The 19,995-nt window shown below is 41.6% G+C and overlaps 1 protein-coding gene across 6 annotated transcripts in view; it reads left to right on the top strand.

Annotated features, from left to right (window-relative positions):
* GRAMD4 (GRAM domain containing 4) overlaps positions 1-19,995 on the top strand; it is a 95,225-nt gene that overhangs the window by 30,051 nt on the left and 45,179 nt on the right. For all 6 annotated transcript variants that reach the window (XR_006414026.1, XM_044423511.1, XM_044423513.1 and 3 more), the window contains one exon: positions 9,494-9,614. Coding sequence is in view for 4 of the 6 variants with exons in the window: in XM_044423511.1 (XP_044279446.1) it covers positions 9,494-9,614 (121 nt within the window). In the remaining 2 variants the exon portion in view is untranslated. Of the gene's footprint in view, positions 1-9,493; positions 9,615-19,995 lie in introns of those variants that run through there.

Genomic DNA, 19,995 nt, shown 5'->3' with positions numbered 1-19,995 from the left:
TGGCACCAGGTAGGAGAAGGCTGGTCTAAATTCTAGTTAAGAGTTAGTCACAAACCAGATTGTGACATTTTTGAAGGACTTAATATTAACTATGGATACTGTTATTTGGTTATGCATTTTAAGGATTTATATGCTACACATCAGAACTAGAAAGTTCTCTGAAAATGGCTAGCAGCATACAAAAGACAACTAATATAATGACATGCATCACCATATTAAAATTTTCTAAAATTTGATATATAGAAAAGCAGCATAATACAATATGGCCAATCACAGAATACAATGAAATGAAATGAAACCAAGAAGAATAGTTGAACCTCACTCAAACCAAATGCAGACTGAACAAATATGTCTTCAGGGGGCATCTCAAAGAAAAAATAGAAGGGACCAGGCAGCTGTACTAGGCAAAGCACAGTCTAGGCAGTTTTTCTCCTTCACCAGCCTCTCTGGTTGTGAACTGACAAGTAGGTCTCATTTATCTCTTCCTTTATGTAGCCTACATGAGTGGCCCTTCACTCTGTAAGCTATACCATGGCTACAGTTTACAGTTAAACAGAATCAGGGAGAGCTAACCATGGTTAATGGTGCTGTCTGCATCAGACTATTATGGGAAACAGAGGTAAATATGATGCAATGTCAGTTGATACCTAACCCCTGAGAATGGGGAAGTGGGTGTTCATGAGCAACCTCTTGTACACTAATAGTCTATTAGGTATATTTTCAGACCTAAAGCAACATTCTAAATCTGGTGGGTGGCAGAATTTAGTTCAAGCAATATTTGGCAGTGAAAGCAGAATGGCAGAAGAGGAATAAAATGCAGTGAACTGCACTGTTGTTTTCCAGAGCATATTCTCTGATATATTGCCCTTCCATTGCTGGCTTGTCAACCACAGCTGTGTCATGACCTTATTTAAGGTGGATTGTGCTAGAGGTGCTTAATAAACTTTTGGACTGAACTATTAAGAAAGGGGGAGAAAAAGAACAGCTGCCTTTACTGTCACACTGTTACTGTACTAGCTCAGTACTGTCTATTCAGACATAGCTCTCCAGGGACCCAGCTCTGATAACCATATTTTGTAACTTTGGAACAGCCTGATATCAAACATGAAAGGGCTTAATTTGTGCCAGGGCTTCATCCTGAAGTCTGTCAAATAAGAATAGATTAAAATGCCTCTGTTTGGCAATAGAGTGCGTTCCTCTTTCCATCAAGGACCAAAACAGATGGGAAATGGGAAATCCCTGATTGCATAGTGTAGCACAGTACTTTCATTTTTATCAAAGGACAACTCCAAGGGTCTTTGAATTAGATCAGAGCAGAAACACTAGCTGGGAGGGGGTAGATTGACTCCTCCTCCGCATGGCATGTTTCTGATATAACTGACTTCCTCTCTATACAACTTCTGTATGTTTCCTGTTGTGTCGTCAGTCACTGTGGGAGTGCTGTGAAATAGAGAAAGGTTGCGCGCTCTCTGTCTCTCTCTCTCTCACACACACACCTGTTCCAGTCAGATTTTTAATGCTCTAAGATATCTTTTAGATAAAAATATAAAACTCTGGAGATCAGGCTAGCATCTTCACGGGAGCCCTTTTCCTTTCTAAGGCACTACTCTGCAAGGATGTTTTCCAGCAGCACTGGGGGCATATGTTAATAAAAACAATGCAATATTCAGTCTGTTCATAACACAGTCAAGTTACAGCAATCAGTTTTGCAAGGAGTAGGAGATATTTGAAAGGTCACATGGGCTTTGTTGTCTGTGTTTATATTGTAACACATGCTGCAAGCCACAGTATAATTCTGCACAGTATAATTCTCCCCTGTGAGAGAAGGGGGAAGTCACACCATTTGAGATTCCTTTTTTTAAAGTCCATTAAATATGAGCACAACTCATGAAGACATGTTTCAATGTAAAGACTGTGCGGTTGATCACAGCTGTGAAGCTCTGTAGGTACACACTGAAAAATAGCCAGACAAAAAGAAGCTGCCCTAGTTGTAGAGAAAGAGGAAGCAGAAGACAATCTATGGATTTTGTTCCTCTTGAGGTCAAAGGAGAAGATGGGGAACATGTTGCAGAACAGGTCCTCCAGCTCTGAAGCCACTCAGACCAATGCAAATTATTTATACTAGCGCTAACAAGAGGGAAGAGATGGCCTATTGAGTAAGAAATGGCAACAGATCGGAGAATGTGTGTGTGAAGGCAGACTTACAGACATGTTGAACATAGGACTAGTGAGCTGAAGCTGACAGAAATACACTCAGGACCAGTGTCAAAGATGGGCGTCTGCTGAGGGTCCAAGAGTTCTCTGGACTTGCTCCTCTTTTTTCCATGCCAACATTCTTCTCTGCAAAAATATTGAGAGGAGGGGTAGACATGCCACTGCTTATGTGTTCAGTGGCCTGCCAAGTAAGCAAGTCGTAGCTATTATGAGAAAGAAAGGAGGGAGCAACTGGTAATAATGCTGGTGGGAAGGTAGGCTCACTGATGGACAGGCCCATTGGGAGTATCTTGCTCTAAGACCCTCAAAAACCTGGAGCCAGCATCAGGCACACTAATGCAGTGAAGTTAAATAATTGAAATGCAGTGAGCAAATCACAAGTGTCTCTTGTGGTTGGGGCCCTGTTCTAAAATGTTGAGGACTGGCCTTTTCCAGCCTCTGGAGTTAAAAATAACTCTCTCTGTGTCATGCCACAAAAAGTAAGTGGATAGTTGAGCTCTTATATTGACTCCACAGCATGACCTTGTGATGTGTGAATTAGAATACTGGCCAGGACAGCCTTGTCAAAACCATTTCGGCTCCCCTCCCAATGCAAAGCACAGCAGACTTTTCATGTAGCCGAGTGTCAGACCTTTTAAAACATAGATTTGGAAACCTTATTTTTTTTCTTCCTGATCATTTATTCTTCCTGACCATGGATTCATACTTCATGTTTCATCTGGTTTCTAGGTGCACTTGGGGCAATAAATCTGTACCCTTAGGGTTTTCTTTTAATGGGACCTAACTTCAGAGATTTTGGATAAATGTTCAAACTGTAAGCTCTACAAGACTTTGTACAAGCTTTCCTGACCACCTGTTGAGTTTAAATAATGTGAGGTTGTAAGTTAGCATAGATGTAACAATGTTCCTTTTTAATAAGCTTCTTATTTTATTTTGAATTAAGCTATGGGCTCCATATTGTTTTGCTTATCTCCAAATAGAGTATACTTGAAAATATCAGAGTTTTCTTTGCTATATCAAACTGAGGACCCTCCAGTTGAGTATTTTTGATGGGGTCAGCAAAATACCTCAGAATTATCGTAAAGGAGGACATGATGATATTACTATCCCCTGTTTTTCATCTGTGGTAACTTGGAACTTGAGGTACTGGCAGGATCTGCAACAAATTGGTGCAGTGTGGAGTGCCCCTGTCCAAAGTTCCAGCTGGTCAGCCAGCTACGTCCACTTCAAGGGAATACTATTCCATTCCCTTTCCTCCCCATTTTTGCATTTTTCCCTCCCAACTGTGCTTGTCCCCCACTTAGGGTTGTTTTTGTTCTCCTTCAAACTTTTGTAGTTTCCCAGACTTGTTAATATTCCACCTTGTATGTGGATCATGTTGTTTTGGCTACACACGTCTCTGCTCTTGGAGAATGAGTTTGCTATTAGCAGGATATCAGCTCTGAACCCAGAAGCTCACTTACCTGTCATAGGTAGTTGCTGCCAATAGAACTGTCCTCTGTTAACTTTTCCCATACTTTTAAGAACCTGCTTGATGCACCATTTGTTTCCTCCTATGGCATGGTTGCTGCTGCAGCGTAGATGATCCCACATTTTACCTAGCAATGCATACAGCTTCCACCAGTGTGATTACACAGCGGGTGAGCAAAGGCCCACCTACCTCCACTGTGGGGCCTAGTTGGATTTCTCAGTTAAATGCACCCAATATGTGGAATGACCTCTACAGGGAGATGTTCTCATTGTAGGCATTCTTAGCTGCTCAAGCTTTCAAGCATATCAGTGAAGTGGGTTTTAATTAATGGCTTTGTTGATTCTGATGGATTTTACTGCTTTTGTGGTTTTTAATCTCATGGGTTTTACATATTTTCCCATTGTAGAAAAATTGTCAGCTTCCTCAGCACTTCTTAACCAAAGGGCAAAATACGAATAGCTGATATAATACATTGATTTTTGCCTGATAGCTGGCACACTGAGCATTAGAAAACTGCACTCATGTTCCCACTTTAACGTTAACATTATGATTAACAAAGTATTGGAATTTAAGTTTCAGTGTTGGTTTTCTGATTCTGATTGTAGGAGGCATTCACAATTTTTTGTTTTTGTTTTTTTCTGTATTTAAGTCATGTGAGGAACTTCTGGCAATTTCCAGCATTAAACAAGGCATTGATGTGAGCAATATGTCATTATAACCAGTCAGTTTGTTAAGGATAGTCTATATTTGTCCACATATCAGTATAGTTGGAAAAAGCTTACAGTGCAACCCTGTGCATGTTTACCCAGGAGCAGGTTCTATTGAGTTCAATAGGGTTTAGCCCCAGAAAAGTGGGATATGTGACTTTCGGCTGTAATTCTATAGCCACTTACCTGAGAGTCATTCTCACTGCATTTAGTGGGACTAATTTATAAGTAGACACATGCAGAATTGCATTGTTTGTATTTGTTCCTTGGTTGCTATATGGAATCATTGACTTCATATATAATTCAAAACCACTTCTTCTTCATGTGTTAAGAGCTCTCTGCTGCTTTATCTTAATACAATATGAATACATCAGCATCTCTTGCAAAAGGGCAACCACAAAGCAGAGCCTACCAACATTACAAGGCTCTTTTATGAATAAAATGGAAGAGTGTGGGTGCTTTGCTATATGGTACAAGGATAGAAAGAAAGACCTGATACATTCAGCAAGGAAGCTGACACATCACTCCTTCTGGCATAGCCTCTTATAGCAGTCAGTACAAGACAGACTCTGGGCCAGCTGTCCATTTTCATGAGACTGGATCATTGTTAACTTCCCAAAACAGTCCAGTTATTGGGTGGAAGAGGGAGAAAATAAATAAAAAGAATAAAAAGACTAGATCGGAAGGCACTGACCCTTCACCACTTAACACAGATTCACGTGGCAGAGCCCTTCTGATTCCAGTTTCCTGGCTGTTCTTGAAATGTGCAGTTAGTTGCAGCATGAAACAAATGTGGCACAGGAGGGGAACGTGTGATCTCCTCCTTGTCAGGTCTGTTAGCCTGTCTGCCTACTCTTACCTTACCCATTTTTGAGGCATTGTTGTTATTGGCCATGAACAACTACTTTTTTTAAAACTGTATTATCCTCTACTGTAGGATATAATTTCTCTGTGTTGAGCTACTCCTGTAGAAAGTAAAAATAAATATAAACAGGAATGCTGGGGTGGGGGGTTGATTTACTGTTTAATATGCAAAGAGCTGCAGTGGATGTTACCACTTCCTTTTGGGGGAGTTCACATGGCACAACCAGCTGAGTGCAGGAAGCTATTGTCTGAGTGCAGAAAACACAACCCATTGTGATACCAAAGCCAGCACCAGAAAGCCAATTGGCAAGAGCTGTTTTATTGAGTTCACTGGGATTTATGCAAATAAAAAACAGACTACCAAGCAAGTGAGGGGCTACATAAAATGTAACCAAGGAAAATAAATATTACATACAAGAAGAGAGATGTGTGGCCAGCTGCACATCTGGCTACCAGCTGGTCAGCCAGAGAGCCTCACTGACAGCTGCTGTTCTGCATGGCTGATCAAGGCATCCCTGCTCTGCCTGCCTTCTGCCCTAAAGGTCTTCTTTAGGGCAGGAGTGGTGATCAGCTGGGTGGTGCTGTGGAAAGGACCGCCCAGCTGACTTTCCCCCTATTGCTTGAGTGTGGGTCAAGCAGTCTTCTCTGGAGCAGGAGGTGAGGGTGCCTGATTAGCTCCCTTGTCCCCTCTGTTACACTTTAGGGCAACAGAGGCTGCTGGATAGCTGCAGCAAGCCCAACTCAGCTCATGATCAAAGAGGCCTCATGCCTCTCTGTGGTGTCTCCTGGGGTACCACCTGGAGGACTGAGAAGGGAGGAGATGGTGGGAGGGAGGAGAGTTACCACCATGAGTCTGATCATCTGTCAGGTACCTCAAGGTGAAGAAGAAAATGAAGCATGATGACCATGCTTGTTACAATATTAGCCACTCTGATAGTTGATAAGTGATTGCTTTGGTGGGTGAAGGCTCAAGACTGTGTCCAGGTCATTCAGTTCATTGACAGACACATTTCTTGATAAATGGAAGACTTTCTAGGGCTGGAGTCTTGTAAGATGGTTGTGGATGCAGCTTCATTGTGTGCAAATGAAAGCACATTGCAAGTAAGACTTTTGAACTTCAGTAATAATGCTTCCCTGCCTTTCAGTGAAGTGTGTAAATGTAACTGATAAGGGAAAAATGCATGGGGAAGTCTGATGAAGATATTGGATGCTTCTGAAACGTTTTTCAGGGAAAATGTTTTTTAAACTATGCCAACAGGCACCGCAACTGCAAGATGGGGCAGAGAGAAGCTGCTGTAGCAACACCAGGTGGAGTATATGGGACAGACAAAGGATGTTGGGTGTACTGCCTCAGGAGAGAGGTCACACACTAGATGAACAACTTGGGGTGGGAAAGGGTACTGCTCTTGCTCGCCCACTCACCTGCCTCTATTTTCATCTTTAAATTAAGGGGTGGCATTAGTTGTAAATGTCCCGGCCATTTTATTTGAGCCAGACTAGTAAATTTCAGTGTGGGGTGTGGATGCTTGGCAACCATGCAAGCATGTGTCCTGCCAATTTGGAAGTTGGCACCGGTTAGTAAGGGATTGTTGGAAAGGAAGATATAGTACACTCATAAAGTTGGTTGAGTTGTTGCAAAATGCACATTTTATGCCAACTGTGGATGCAATAATTTTTGCCATTGTTAGTAGGAAATGACTTCCATATTGAAAATCCGTATACTAGCAAATAACTTGCCAGGTTATGGGTGCAGTTAATACTAATGGTGCTGTTCTGTGTATCAGCTCAGGAGTGAGCTGTAGCTAGTAGCCTGCTGATGCAGATAGGATTGCTGTCAATGGAGGTAGGCAGATTTAAAGCCAGTCTGTATCATAACTGACATAAAGTTATCTCTGTTTTCACTCCTTTGTAACCCAAAGAAGCAGCACCAAATATGGTGGCATTGTATAGGGCTGTCTTCTCCAACCAGGTACCCGCTGGAGGTATCAGACTGGATAACTGGACAGCACCAGATTGGGGAAGCTTGATATGGTATATTGTTCTTCTCTTGCTCTTTATCCTGTTGATTTGTGAGGCAGAGTGGTGACCAACATGCTATCACATCATGCGTGATTTGTGTAGCTCAGGCACCACACGGGTGTGAAAGAGAAGATACATTGAGGCAGTAGCAGCTCTGTGTCTGTAATCACATCTAGATCATCCTTCTGGCCAGGATTTAAATGAACCTGAGCACTCCATACATGTAATAAAAAAGAAACATTCTGACAAAAGATACCCGTGCAGGCCTTGAAGTGTTGGAGGGTGCCCACTGTAATGCAAGTAATGACCATAACTGTGATTACAGTTTACTGAAACATACATCTGTGAGTTTGTGTGCCTGACCAAAACCTGGAGAATTATGCTTTAAGTCAAGGGTGGGCTGCTTCCAGAGGTTCAGGAATGATTTTTGCCCAACAGAACTATGGCACAGACCTTGGCGCACCTCTGGAAGAAAAAGCCAGAATTCCCTGTTCGTCCTGAGAGACGAAATATAATAATCAGGGGTGCTATAATTATTTCCAAGAAGTGTAATATGTTGACTGAATTTGAATACGGGGAAGGCAGATAGTAGAAGTCTGGATGATGCTTTTGATTTCAGCTCCTGATATTTCCAACCACATTAGTTAAGGTCCAAAATATCTGGAAGTCCGCCTGTAGTTCATTCTTGCAGTTTATCAAATTCTGAAATATACTTTGAATTATTTAGTGCAAACTTCAATTTCTACCCTATAAATCTAGTTGCAAAATCAGAATCTGCATCCGGTGGCTGTCCACAGCCTGTACATAGTGACTTTGTACAGTGCAGCAGCAGTTATGGGGACAAGCAGATCATGTGAGTCACCTGATTCTAGCTAAGAATCTTAGCTTTAAAAACAGGCTGGATAATCTGTATGGTACCTTCTTTTGTTCCTTTGTTTGGGGCCCATTTTGGGGGTATAAAAGTACCCAGTATGGCCATTCCTATGGAGATTCTGGGGTTGTTTTTGCCCCAGATATTCTTTGTTGTTGTTGTTGTTTTTAAGTAAATGGTAGGAAGCTGAAATGTGATGATATTTTAGTCTAGGCACTTTGTATCAATGTCCTGGAAGAACGAGTCAGCAGGACTACTCATGTGTAAATTACAGCAGGGAATGTGAGGGAGTTTCCAGTTACCCCAAAATGTGGTTAAACAGCCGTGACACATGAACCAGCCCTTCAGTAGCTGTGACTGCATTCATAGGTTTGTGTGTGCACACGCATGTGTGTGTGTATCTCTATGAGTATATCCATTTTGTTCAGTTTAATATTCCATTTTGTAAAAATTATTACCACACATACCTCTTGCATGTAATATATATTTTTCTTGGTCACAGTTTATGTAGCCCCTCACTTGCTTAGAAACTCCTCTTTTTCCTTGGTAAGTCTATTTTTTATTTGCCTAAGAATCCTTATAATTTAATTTATGTAGGAATTAGTGTTATCTCTATGCTCTTCTTGGCACCACTAGATTATTTCCACTGTTCTGTCTATGCATTTATTTTACATGGAAGGAAACTGGCAACATCTAAAAGGTGCTAGGTTTAAGATTTCTAAACTTCATGATTTTTTTCTCACCTGCTCTGAACACAGGCATGATTGCTTGTTGCCGGTTCATTGTCTGCCATGCATGAGGACTGCAATCTCCATTTCTTCTTTGTTATGCTTGGGTACAAAATGTATTCATATATGCATGAGAAAGGTTTTATGCAGGATTGGCCAGTGTTCGGCAAATCTCCATTTCTAATTGTTGCTTTAATACTTAGCTTGAAAGAGTTGGCCTTTTCTGAATCAGAATACCCCTTATTTGAGGGGTGCGTCCAACTAATAAGCAGGAATTTAGATGATGATGATGATGATGATGATTTTTGCTGCAGAACTCCACATCCTTTCTCCTTACGGCTCCTAGAAGTCTGAGCAGGCGCAGTGCTTTGAGACGCCTGATAGAGATACAGTTCTTTTCATTAGCTCTTACTGATTCGTTTCAGCGGGCTAATGCTGAATAAAAGGTTTGTTGGTCTGGTCTGTGCTGGTCTTAACAAAACAAAAGACAAAAACTCCTCCACATAGCACACACTCAAGTCTTACCTACTGTTTCTGGCTTTTCTTCTGGTGTGTACATTTTACCCCTTTGATAGAGGCTGATTTCTGAGCTTGTCAGTATTTCTTTTCTCTTCTGTAGGCTGGTCCTGGGACCATCAACATGGCTTCAGGAGTCCAGGATTATAATAGAACAGAGTCTGATAGACTGAATGAGATCAAAGGCCATCTGGAAATTGCCTTGCTGGAAAAACACTTTCTTCGTAAGTACAAAGGATGGTTTATGTTGCGGTTATGGTACATTGAGCAATGATTTGATTCACTGTGTGTATGTGCGTTTTTTGGAAATAGGGATTTTTAATATTGGCTAATCTTTTAATAAGCCATGCATTTAATGCAAAAAATTCATTCAACATTAGTCATTCATTCTAACAATGCTAAACTCTAAGTTTCCATATTTATTATTTGAGGTTATAATTGTAAAACTGTTTAAAAATTGGCTGGGAGGAGGGAGAGACGCATTTGTATGATATCCTTGTTTAGTCCAAGGATTAAGGCAAACAGTAACAGACAAACTATGTTATTTTCCATATGTCTGTTGTTTTGTAATTCAGAGCTTTTAATTACTGAAGATGGAGGAGAGATACACTTTTAAAAAAAATTACTTCCTTTTCAGTTGCAGTCATCACTTAGGAATCTTTTGGAATAGTATGGCTTTTGTCTAACAGTATAAACTCTGTGCCTTAAAAATATTTATATTAGCATGGTTGCATTTTGCTTTGGATGTGTATACTAAATTTCTGCAAGCCAGGCTTAGGGCACACAATAAGTTCCTGCAGGGTTACCATTGGGAGCTACGGTGGTAATGCCCATTTGGGATAAGCAATACCCATTTGGGATAAGCAAGCTGCAGAAGCTTAGCACATCCTAGCTGCTAGAAAAATTCATAAGTAAAAGCATTTCAGGAGTTTGCAATCTGCCTAGCGCTGAAGACCTCTGGCCATAGGGAATTGTAGGTGTGATTGTAAAACAGTAGGGCAAATGCATGAAGAAATAAGAAATTATACGAAATAAGAAACTAAGATGCAGAAGTGATGAGTGTGTGAAGGACTGGCTTAACTAGAATTGGCTAAACATAGTTTGGTCAGTTCTAGGCAAGGCACAACTGAGGTGAGAAGGAGCAAGCTGTACACAAAAACGAGCTTAAGGATTCTCTGAGATACTGCTTACATCAACAGAAGTAGCAGGCAGGCTTTTTGTGAGTATGTATCCAGTTTCACTACATACTAAAGCATATATGAGGAAATATCCCAATGTCGGTGGTAGAAAGCCAGCCAGCTTCTTGCATTTTCCTTCGCAGCAATATAGAGTGACAGGCTCCTGTTGTCCTTTTTGTTACCCTGTGAGCTGGAGGTGAATTCTGCCCAATGGATCATCGAGTGAGTGTTGGTAGCAACATTAGGATTGCAAAGAAGAGATAATAATTTCATTATGTTAACCATGAGGTGTGTTGCACTTTGCTCTTGGTTCAATAAAAATGATCCTGGTGTGTTGCTAGCTTAGTGAGAGTGACCCACTTGCTGTAGAGGCACACGAGGGAGTGAAAATACATTGTGCCTCCCCTGTGCAGGTATGCATACATTTTCTCCGTGATTCCACTGATACCAGGGATCGCCATCCTTTTTAGACTCATTGCCATGTTAGGGACTTTGAGAAACTGCTGTGGGTACCGGCACAAAGTGGCTGTCGTGGTGGATCTGACTAGTTCCATAAGGGCTGCCATGGGGGCCTGGCTGGTCAAGAGGTGGTGGTGGAGAGATATAGTATGGCTTGAGGCTAGGAGGATGGGAGAAATAGAAAGAGTTGCTTCCTAGCCTGCCCATTCTTTTTTTCCTCCACACATACCTTTCCCCTTTGCGTTTTCTTTCCCTCCCTCCCTCTCTCTCTATTCCCAGAGCCCAGTCTTGCTGTTCTTCTCTGCCCAACTCCTCTTGCTATTTATTTGCCTTCCCTGTACCTAGCCTTCTTTCACTCCCATCCTAGACCCTAGTCTTGCCCTTTCTTTCCTACATGCGCCTTTATCTTGCTATTTCTCCCCATCCTAGTCTCTTGCTGTGCTTTTTCTTTCCCCTCTACCCCTTTGCCTTACTTTCTTTCCCTGCCTGCTGAACAGCTGATCAGTGGCAGCTTCTAGAACAGGCAGGTGAACTTGGAGTTCTAACATTTTCCATTTTTTAATTGATCTATTTTTTGAAGGGGCATGGACTGAAGAGCTTTGGGAGAACCCTGGTGCCTACAGGTGCTGCATTGGGGGTCCCTAATTTATACAGAGAGTAAGGCAGAGGTGAGAAGCACTGTGAAAGAGAGAGGTTCTGATTTATTCCAGGATTCTTTCCATTTTTATCATTTTTCAATGTCTGGCTTTGGAATTGCATTCCCATTACACTTCTGAGACTTAAGTGAAGGACTGCTATGCTTTGACTCCAGTCCAGCACAGCATGGGCCTTTTCTGGAATATTAAAATCCTACCAGACCCTGTTGGTCAGGGAGGAGGAGTAAAGGGATTAAATTCCTCACCCCACATGCACCCTGAAATTCCATGTCCTGATTGGCGAGATCTCCTTTTTTGTAAAGTATGTTTGCAGGCTTGGTAGCTGTATTGGGAAGAAAACTGCTTTGCCTGCATGGGTCCTAAAGCAGAGGAGGATTTTGCACAGACTCCTGCTTTCATATGCAGACAGCTTATCCCTGGAGTAGGGCATTTACATCCCATGAAATTTACTTCTGCATACTGTTGCCATAACTAGTTTGTTTTTTCCAGGATAAGTAAACAAAATTGTAAGCATTACAATATTGATGCTGCACCACTTAATTTAGTCACTTCGGTGTCAGTGATTTGATTGCTCTTGAATCAGAACACTTAGAATTAAGATGTTATCGGGGAGAAAGTTTCTCATGTCAGGCACTGTGAACCCACCGTGTGTTGGCAGGTGGATTTGAAGAACCCTGAAGTGTACACTGAAGTCCTCCTCTTGTAAAGTCTGTTCTGATGTTCTCTGGGTGGTACACCAGCACCTTTTTTCCCCTGGTCCATTCTGAGCCAGAAAAGCAGTGTGCCTATATAAGCTGATTGCCCCTTATTTCTCCCCCAACCTCAGAACTAGGCTAATGCTGTGAGAAAAGCTTGCCACAGAGACCATCTGAACAGCTTTGGGTTTGAGCCACACATGTCCTGGCAACCACCCACATGCTCCCTGTCTGACAAATGCATCTTGACATTATTTTCATTTGCTGCCATGATGGTGTTAAATAGCAGCCTGCCTAAACACAGCTTGCCTGCTTCTCTTTTTTCCGTCCTTGCCACTAAAAGTTGAACTTTCTGCCCACATTCATCCTTTTCTTCTGGTTGTCACTTTTCACTAGCATTGATTGTCTGCCTCTTGTTTTGTGGTTACATTCTGATATTTGGCACCAGGCACCTGTAGCTATTCAAATACATTACTCCAGTTGTGGAACAAAAATGAAGTGGAAAGTTGAACTGTATCATTAAAATACTCATAAAACACTATGCTTGAAAATGCAGCAATGTGGAGACTTTTTCCTGTGTAAAAAGTCATAAGGGATTATTATTGTTGGAATACCTTCCTGTACAACAGGAACTATGTCAGGTTTTCTCATGTTTGCTTTTAGAATTTATTAAAGGTGCTGAGATTTCATGCAAAATTTCAGTCAGGAGGCAGTCAGTGGGCCAGTTTGCGTGCCATGGCAGAAAATCTTTGGCTGATCAACTCATGATTTGTTGGGAGGCCTGGTGCTTTTGAACCACTTCTGCTTTCTATAAACATACTCCAATCAGCTGCATTGGAGATTGCACACATGATGTGCAATCCTGAACTGATAAGTAGTTTACAAGTGGTTAGCTGCTGGGTTATTTAGGCATCCCCATGTATTATTGGGTTAACTAGCACACAGTTTGCTGTCATGATGTGTAAACTGGGTCATTATGTGCATTAAATGTTGAAATTAAAAACAAAGGGAAGCTGGTGGTGCATCATTGGCTAAAAATGTTTTATCATTTTTCTAGTTTTTATGATAACCAGGAAATAAATAGCATGCTCCTATGAAGAGTTATGAACCTCCTGCCTCATCTTTCTGAAATTTGGGAATGTTACAGTCCATAAAACTTTGGGCTGTCTTGTGTTTGGAGAAATGCATCCAAGGAGAAGAAAGAAAACACGCTTTCATGCAAAACAAATGTATTAAAAAGAGAGAGAACTTAAGGGTCCACATACTGTGTAAAAGTAGAGAAGTCCAAGTTTCATTGGACTGATTTATTATGCTACCTTACGGTCTCTCTCCTCCTTAACACTATTTGTATTTCTGAAAACTGTGGGTTCCTCCAAACTACCTTTGTGTGAGGATGGAGCTGTTTTTGCCACAGAGAGATCTTCTCAGAATTTGTTATTCATTTATAGCAGCCTTCCCCAATCCTATTCCTTCCAGACACATTTGAACTGCAACATTCAGAATTCCCAGTCAATGGCCCTACTGAATTCTGGGAGTTGTGGTTCCAATGCCTCTGAAGGCCACCAGGTTGGGAAATGCTGATTTATAGGATCACTAAAATAAAAAGAAAACCCTCTAATGTTCAACTACTACAACCCTTTAAAGTTTCAAAATCTGCTAAAAATAGATGGGACAATATGCCAGCAGGCCTGGAATATTTACAAGGTACCTTGCAGAAACAGTTCTTGCAATTAGAGTAAGAGGTAGGTACTATCAGTCTTCTTCCTACATTGTCCTATTTATTGACTTTTTATTTAGCAGAAGCCTCTGTCTGTCTGTCTGCATCTGTATTATCTTTTTAATCCACCCAATACCTCCCCATAATCCACGTTCTTTGAGTGGACTGCAAAGAATACCATTTCACTTAGTTTGCATGCTTTGAACTATGCAGCTCATGTGACTGCTCTGAGCAACAACGAGAAACCGCAGAATACATGCATTTTTTCTTTCATGTTTCCCTCCCTGTCCTGTGGTAGTTGTGGGTGCAGGATTGAGAGTGGCAGAACGAGGAGACAATGGAAGCTGTTGGGGGCCTCTTCCTATCCATGCTTATGCAGGCGTTCAGCTCACATGAAAATACTCAGCCTATTGCATCTGCCAGCTCCAGACATCTGAGCAAACAAGAAAACTTTTACTATCAGCTCTGCTCCTGCCATTATCTCCTTGGCTCCTCCCATGTGCCAAGCATCTTTGAAGTTGCAAGATAAAGTCTGCTGCAAATGGTCTGAAAAGAAAACCAAGGGTTTAGAACTCTAGTGGGCAATTAAGTCTCGTGGGGAACTGTAGTGTTGCCAGCTGCATCGCTATGTAGTTGAAAAAGCCGTGATGAATCCACCCTTGATCTTCCTAATAATTTCTTCAAGTGCAGCCTTATTAATGAGAGAGATGTAAGACCAGTGTAAGTAATAACAGCCACAATGCCATGCTTTGCGCCACTGTGTAGAGCAATGAATGGGAATATTGGTAGCCATGCTGCTTATTCTTGACGGTGCTCTCTTAAAGCCAACCATCTGCCTCCAAATTTAGAAGAACAATGCAGTCTGCTCCTCGCAGAAACACCCAGCACAAAACTGCCCCACATAAACTTTTGAGCATTACATTCTCCCTTTATTTCACATGAAAGAAATCATGCAGTGCTAATGAGGGTTTATTTTTGCATTTAGCTCCTTTCCTGGACACAGTGAACATTTCTGATTGAACTGAAAACCAGCTCTCCCTCTGTCTCTTACCCAAGCTTGCACGAATGAATTTCTTAAATCCCTCTTTAGGACCAGCCTGTCTAGGTTCTTGCAGGAGTCTTTCCAAACTCTTCTAAACCTTCGCTGTTTAGAAGAGTCTAACTAGATGGGAGGTGTGGGCAGTGTCTTGAAACCTGGACTTGAGCAGTAGTGCATAAATGATGTTAAAGCTTCTGAAGTTCCTGAAAAGTTCCATGCTCAGTCTTCTAGTCCTCATGGTAAAATAAGTTAGAAAAATGGCTACATATTCAAAGGGGTGGTGATGACTTCTAAATTAGAAAAAAGAGTTGTTTATATTAATTCCATCTGAATTCTATTATAACGCCTTTACTTGGGGTCACTGAACCTGTAAAACTGTGACCAGTCTAGGCGACTTGGCAGTTCTGAAAGCAGAACACTGCAAATTAGTACAGTGTCATAAGCTGCTTTTGTGTACTTTTATTGTTCATGTTGTATTTTCATGCTTATAATTTGGAAGGCTTGTTCTTTTCTTTCATTATGGGCAGGGAAAACAGAATAAAACTTCCCAAAGCAGAGGGTATGACTATAAATAGCTTGGTGTTATCCACAGCTCATGACTTCACATTTACCTACTTTCTTTGAGATTTTCCGTGAAGGTGTCAGACTTTGGGAGAAGGGGCTAAACGTGTAGAAAGAAAAATGTTCAAAAAGTAGGGCAGTATAGTATGGTAGACAGACCTCTCCTCTCCATTACTACAAAATCAGTTTTGAACTATGTTTCTTCTTTTAAAGGAAACTGTGGTTAATGTTGGTGCTGATGAGCAAAAAACTGCAGTTAAGGGGTGAGGGAGGCTGCAGGGAAGATCTGTCTCTTGATCAGCAGGGAGCCAGTCTATATAAGTATTTAGCTCAGGAAGAATGACATATGGGGATACCCTGCTTTGGGAGTCTTGTTTCCCAGTTTTTGTTGTGCTTTATGTTTTTGCATGCTCTTTAAAAACCTGTTGTATTATCAGTTTTGTTACTGCCTTGTGCAGAGGCAGACAGTCAAATTGCGACTGCCTTAAACTGAAATATCTTTGGTGTATATTATATGCGGGTTGCTGAGGAAATTTGTACTCTTGCCCTCTGTGCAAGGCTTATAGGACTGAGATCTGGGTTTGGGTGGGTGATAATGGAAAAGTTGTACTTTTTTTCCAGGCCATTTAGTGGAGTCTAATAGTGGTTTGTAGTTATGCCTAATTTGGTGCTATAGATTGAATTAGTGGGCCCTGCACTGAAGAGACCCAACAGGGCCTGTCAAGTAAGCTCAGGCTGGCTTTTGGATGGCTAGTTAACATGCATTTATCTGAGAGAACACCTAAAGGCACTTGCTGGATGGTTCTGCTGTACCTGTTTGTTTTACTGTACCTGTTTATTACTTCATTGCTTAATATATTTTTATGTTTATTTTACTCCTGTTTGTTCAATTGCTGAGCATCCACAAGGGCTCAGTCAAAACCAAAGGCAAATATTTAAGTAGTACCTGGACAGTTATCTGTCACAGATACCATAGCAACCCAATTTGCACATCACGGTGGCTGATGATAGATTAATTTATTGGCCCAAGTGTATTTTGCTTCATGGTGTGTGAACCTGCATACTTTGGGGTGTTTGTAGGTTAAACAGTCCAAAATATGATTAGTGATTAGATTAACTTTGGTTAGTTTGGCCCACAAATAACCTAGACTGACCATGTCTGGTGTTATGAAGCCACCTATGATTGACACAATTTGAGGATCCATATTCAAAACAGAAGTAGGTTGCCCACAGAACAATTGGGAAATCATAGACTTAATCAATGATTTCCTGCCATTACATGTGTTTCAAAAAGAGAGGATATATCATACAACACTAAATTGCATTTCTTAACATGATCTTCCACCTTCCAGTGGTATGCAGATCTAATTTTTCCTTGGTAAGCACATCTATTCAGTCTTGCACCTCCCACTTCTGTAAGTTGAATCTTGGATGGCTTTCTAATTTCTGCTCTGTTGCTCTCTAATGCATGAGTTAACAGCTAAGTGTCTCAAATAGACCAATCATAATAATATAGACTGTGCTGACCTACATTACCTTTTTTGCTCTCTAAGGCTTGGCACCGCACCAGATGGAGTCCTGTTAAAGAGCTAGGACACTTCTGCAGTTGCTTCATGGCAATTTCACTTCTGGGGCTATAGAAAAGTTGGTAGCTCTGTAGTTTAAAGCTGTATGTCATCTTCTACGATGCTAGGGCAAAACACACCTGTCCAAAGCTCCTGATTGAAAATAGGAACAGTAAATGCTAAATAAAACTCTTCACAGTGCATCGGTAGGCTTACTAGATCTCTCACTGGGTAAGCTCCAGCACGTCTCATTGCTTGTTATAGGCTTTAAAGCCCTAAATAGCTTGGGACCTAGATACTTGAAGAAGCAACTCATAGGAACATCAGAAGTTACCTACAAATGACTCAGATCACTGGCTCAGCTAGCCCGGAATGATCCACATGGTCTGGCAGCAGCTCTCCAGTGTTGTAGGATATACCCCTGCCCCTTTCCTTCGGGATTACCTTGTCTGTATGTTCATACCTTCTGAGAAAGCACTTCTCTGGGTACTGGTGGGGATGGGAGGGGAAGAAATAGCTCATGCAGTTATAGCATGCCTTCTGTGGCAAAATGCTCTCTCTGTGGTGACTTTGGAAAGCCCCCCCTGAAAGGGTGTTATGCCTTTCTTTGCTATAATGCTGCCTTTGTGCTGTACTTTAAAAAATATAATAGGTGCTCTGCCATGGATCCCTGCAGAATGAAAGGTGGATTATAATTCTCTCCTCTGCCTCCCCTTGCATGATCTGAAAGCATAGGAAGCAGCCATCTTGCTGAAACAAAGCTGGTCTGGATCTAGGAGACCACCTGGAAGCAAGGTGGAACATAAATGTAATGAAATAATAAGTTAATACAAATACATTTCAAAGCAACACCACAGCAGTGTTGTTCTGGTACAACGGCAGCTTACCTGACCACCCCCTCACTCCCAATCACACACATCCTTCTAAGAGTTAGAGACATGCCACACAGGAGGAGTTGGCACATCAGCCGTTCTTAAGGCTTTGAGCTGGTGGCACCAGGTTTTTCAGCAGCAGAGGGAGATGATGGTGCCTGGATTGTTTCTTGGTTTCCTAAGAAGCTGGTAACTGCCTCTGCTTTGTATTACCTTGATCTCATTGTTTACTTAGGAAAGCAATGATGCTCTAAACATAATTCAGGAGCAAAATAGAAGGTTGATGCAGGAATGCCAAACGAATGTTATGGAGTCGGTAGCATGGTCCTGGATCAGTGTTGTTGGAAATGGAACAGTGGCAAGGAGGCAGCTGAATAGGGTCACAGATGAGCAGCAGACTGCTCCCACTGCTAAACAGCTAATTAGGATGATGAGCAAATGTACTTCCAAATTGAAATACTTCCAAATTGATGCTGTTTCTCTCAAGCATCCTGGGGAAATAGCAGGAAATTGCCATTTGGATCCTCTAGCAGGAAATTAACACAAAATGGCCACCGGTCAAGTGTGAATCCTACAGTTGTATGTACAGTACAAAGCTGCCAGCATGATGTATCCAGTGTGTCCATAAACTCAGTCTCAGATTACACACATGCTTCATCATGTTATTTCAGAGGGACAAATATGCTAAGACGGATTGTTCAGATAGGTGATGGGAAAAGATTAAAATAACATTGGAAACATGTATTGTGGATATTTGAACTATCTCTGCCAAACAAAACCCAAACCTTTTAACATTTTAAAATCTTCAAATGTATCTTTATTTTTGTTGGAGCTACAAGATACCATTCAGCAGTGGCATTTATATGCAGCATCAGGCCATGTTTCAGTGTTACGATTACAAACCTAGCCACCTCCTTGCCCTCTCCTCTTCTGGCCTTGAAGGGATCAGCAACCTTTGATTTCATTGTAGATTAATCACTGTTTAATGCAGGGAGAGGGAATTTGCTGTCCGCGGAGGCTTCCCCTCACGGTCTGTAGGTTTCTTTTGCTGTTATTTCCCACCACTGATGGGAGATGAGTGATTGCAAAACACATTTAAATACCTTGAAAATATTTGTGCTCTTGCAAAGATTTTGACCCATGCATTTTGCAGGCAGGACAGATGCTGCACAGAACAGAAATGTTTATTTTGCCTGCAGGACAACTGCATCCATGTGAGTAAGCAAGCAGAGGGTTGCTATTTGAAAGCTCCTTGAAAGTGCTGTTGAATGGTACTGCCATGCTTGCTTGTGAATAGGAATGTGTGAAGAATCCAGTTTGGGGATGGGAATCCCCAGATTTCCTCAGCTTGGCTCCCTGGACTCTGGCCTGCTTTCTCTCTTCCCTAAGTCCACCTGACACTGCAAACACAACTTGCGGGATCTGCATACTTTGTGCAAAGAATTACAATCCACACATCTTGCACAAAGAATCACCTATTTTGTATGAAGAATCTGCTAGTGTTCCTGAGTGTTTGTGGACTTGATTTCGTAGAAACATAGCAAGTCAGAAGGGCCATCTAGTCTGACCCTGGCTCCAGCCAGTTCTGCTCATGAAATACCTACCATGTACATGTCCAGCCTATCCTTGAATGCCCTCACCGCTGGGGCTTCAACCACCTCCAGTGGTGTCAGCTTGGCTCACTTTCTGGCTAGGACCAAGTGTGGGAAAGAAGTCTGACAAGTGCAAGAGAGCCAGATTCCTACCTGATCTTCAAATCCATAATTCTGAATAGGCTTAATTGATAATAATCACATTGTTTGGCTGTACCCACAAATAGTATGTGACCCTTTAGTCTTCTCCCATTTTTCAGTTTGGAACTCT

The sequence above is a fragment of the Varanus komodoensis genome, unplaced genomic scaffold (genome assembly GCF_004798865.1).
Source record: "Varanus komodoensis strain SLA01 unplaced genomic scaffold, ASM479886v1 scaffold13_3, whole genome shotgun sequence".
Lineage (NCBI taxonomy): Eukaryota > Metazoa > Chordata > Lepidosauria > Squamata > Varanidae > Varanus > Varanus komodoensis.
Note: the sequence above shows the minus strand (reverse complement) of the source record. Positions and strands in the feature narration are given on the sequence as shown.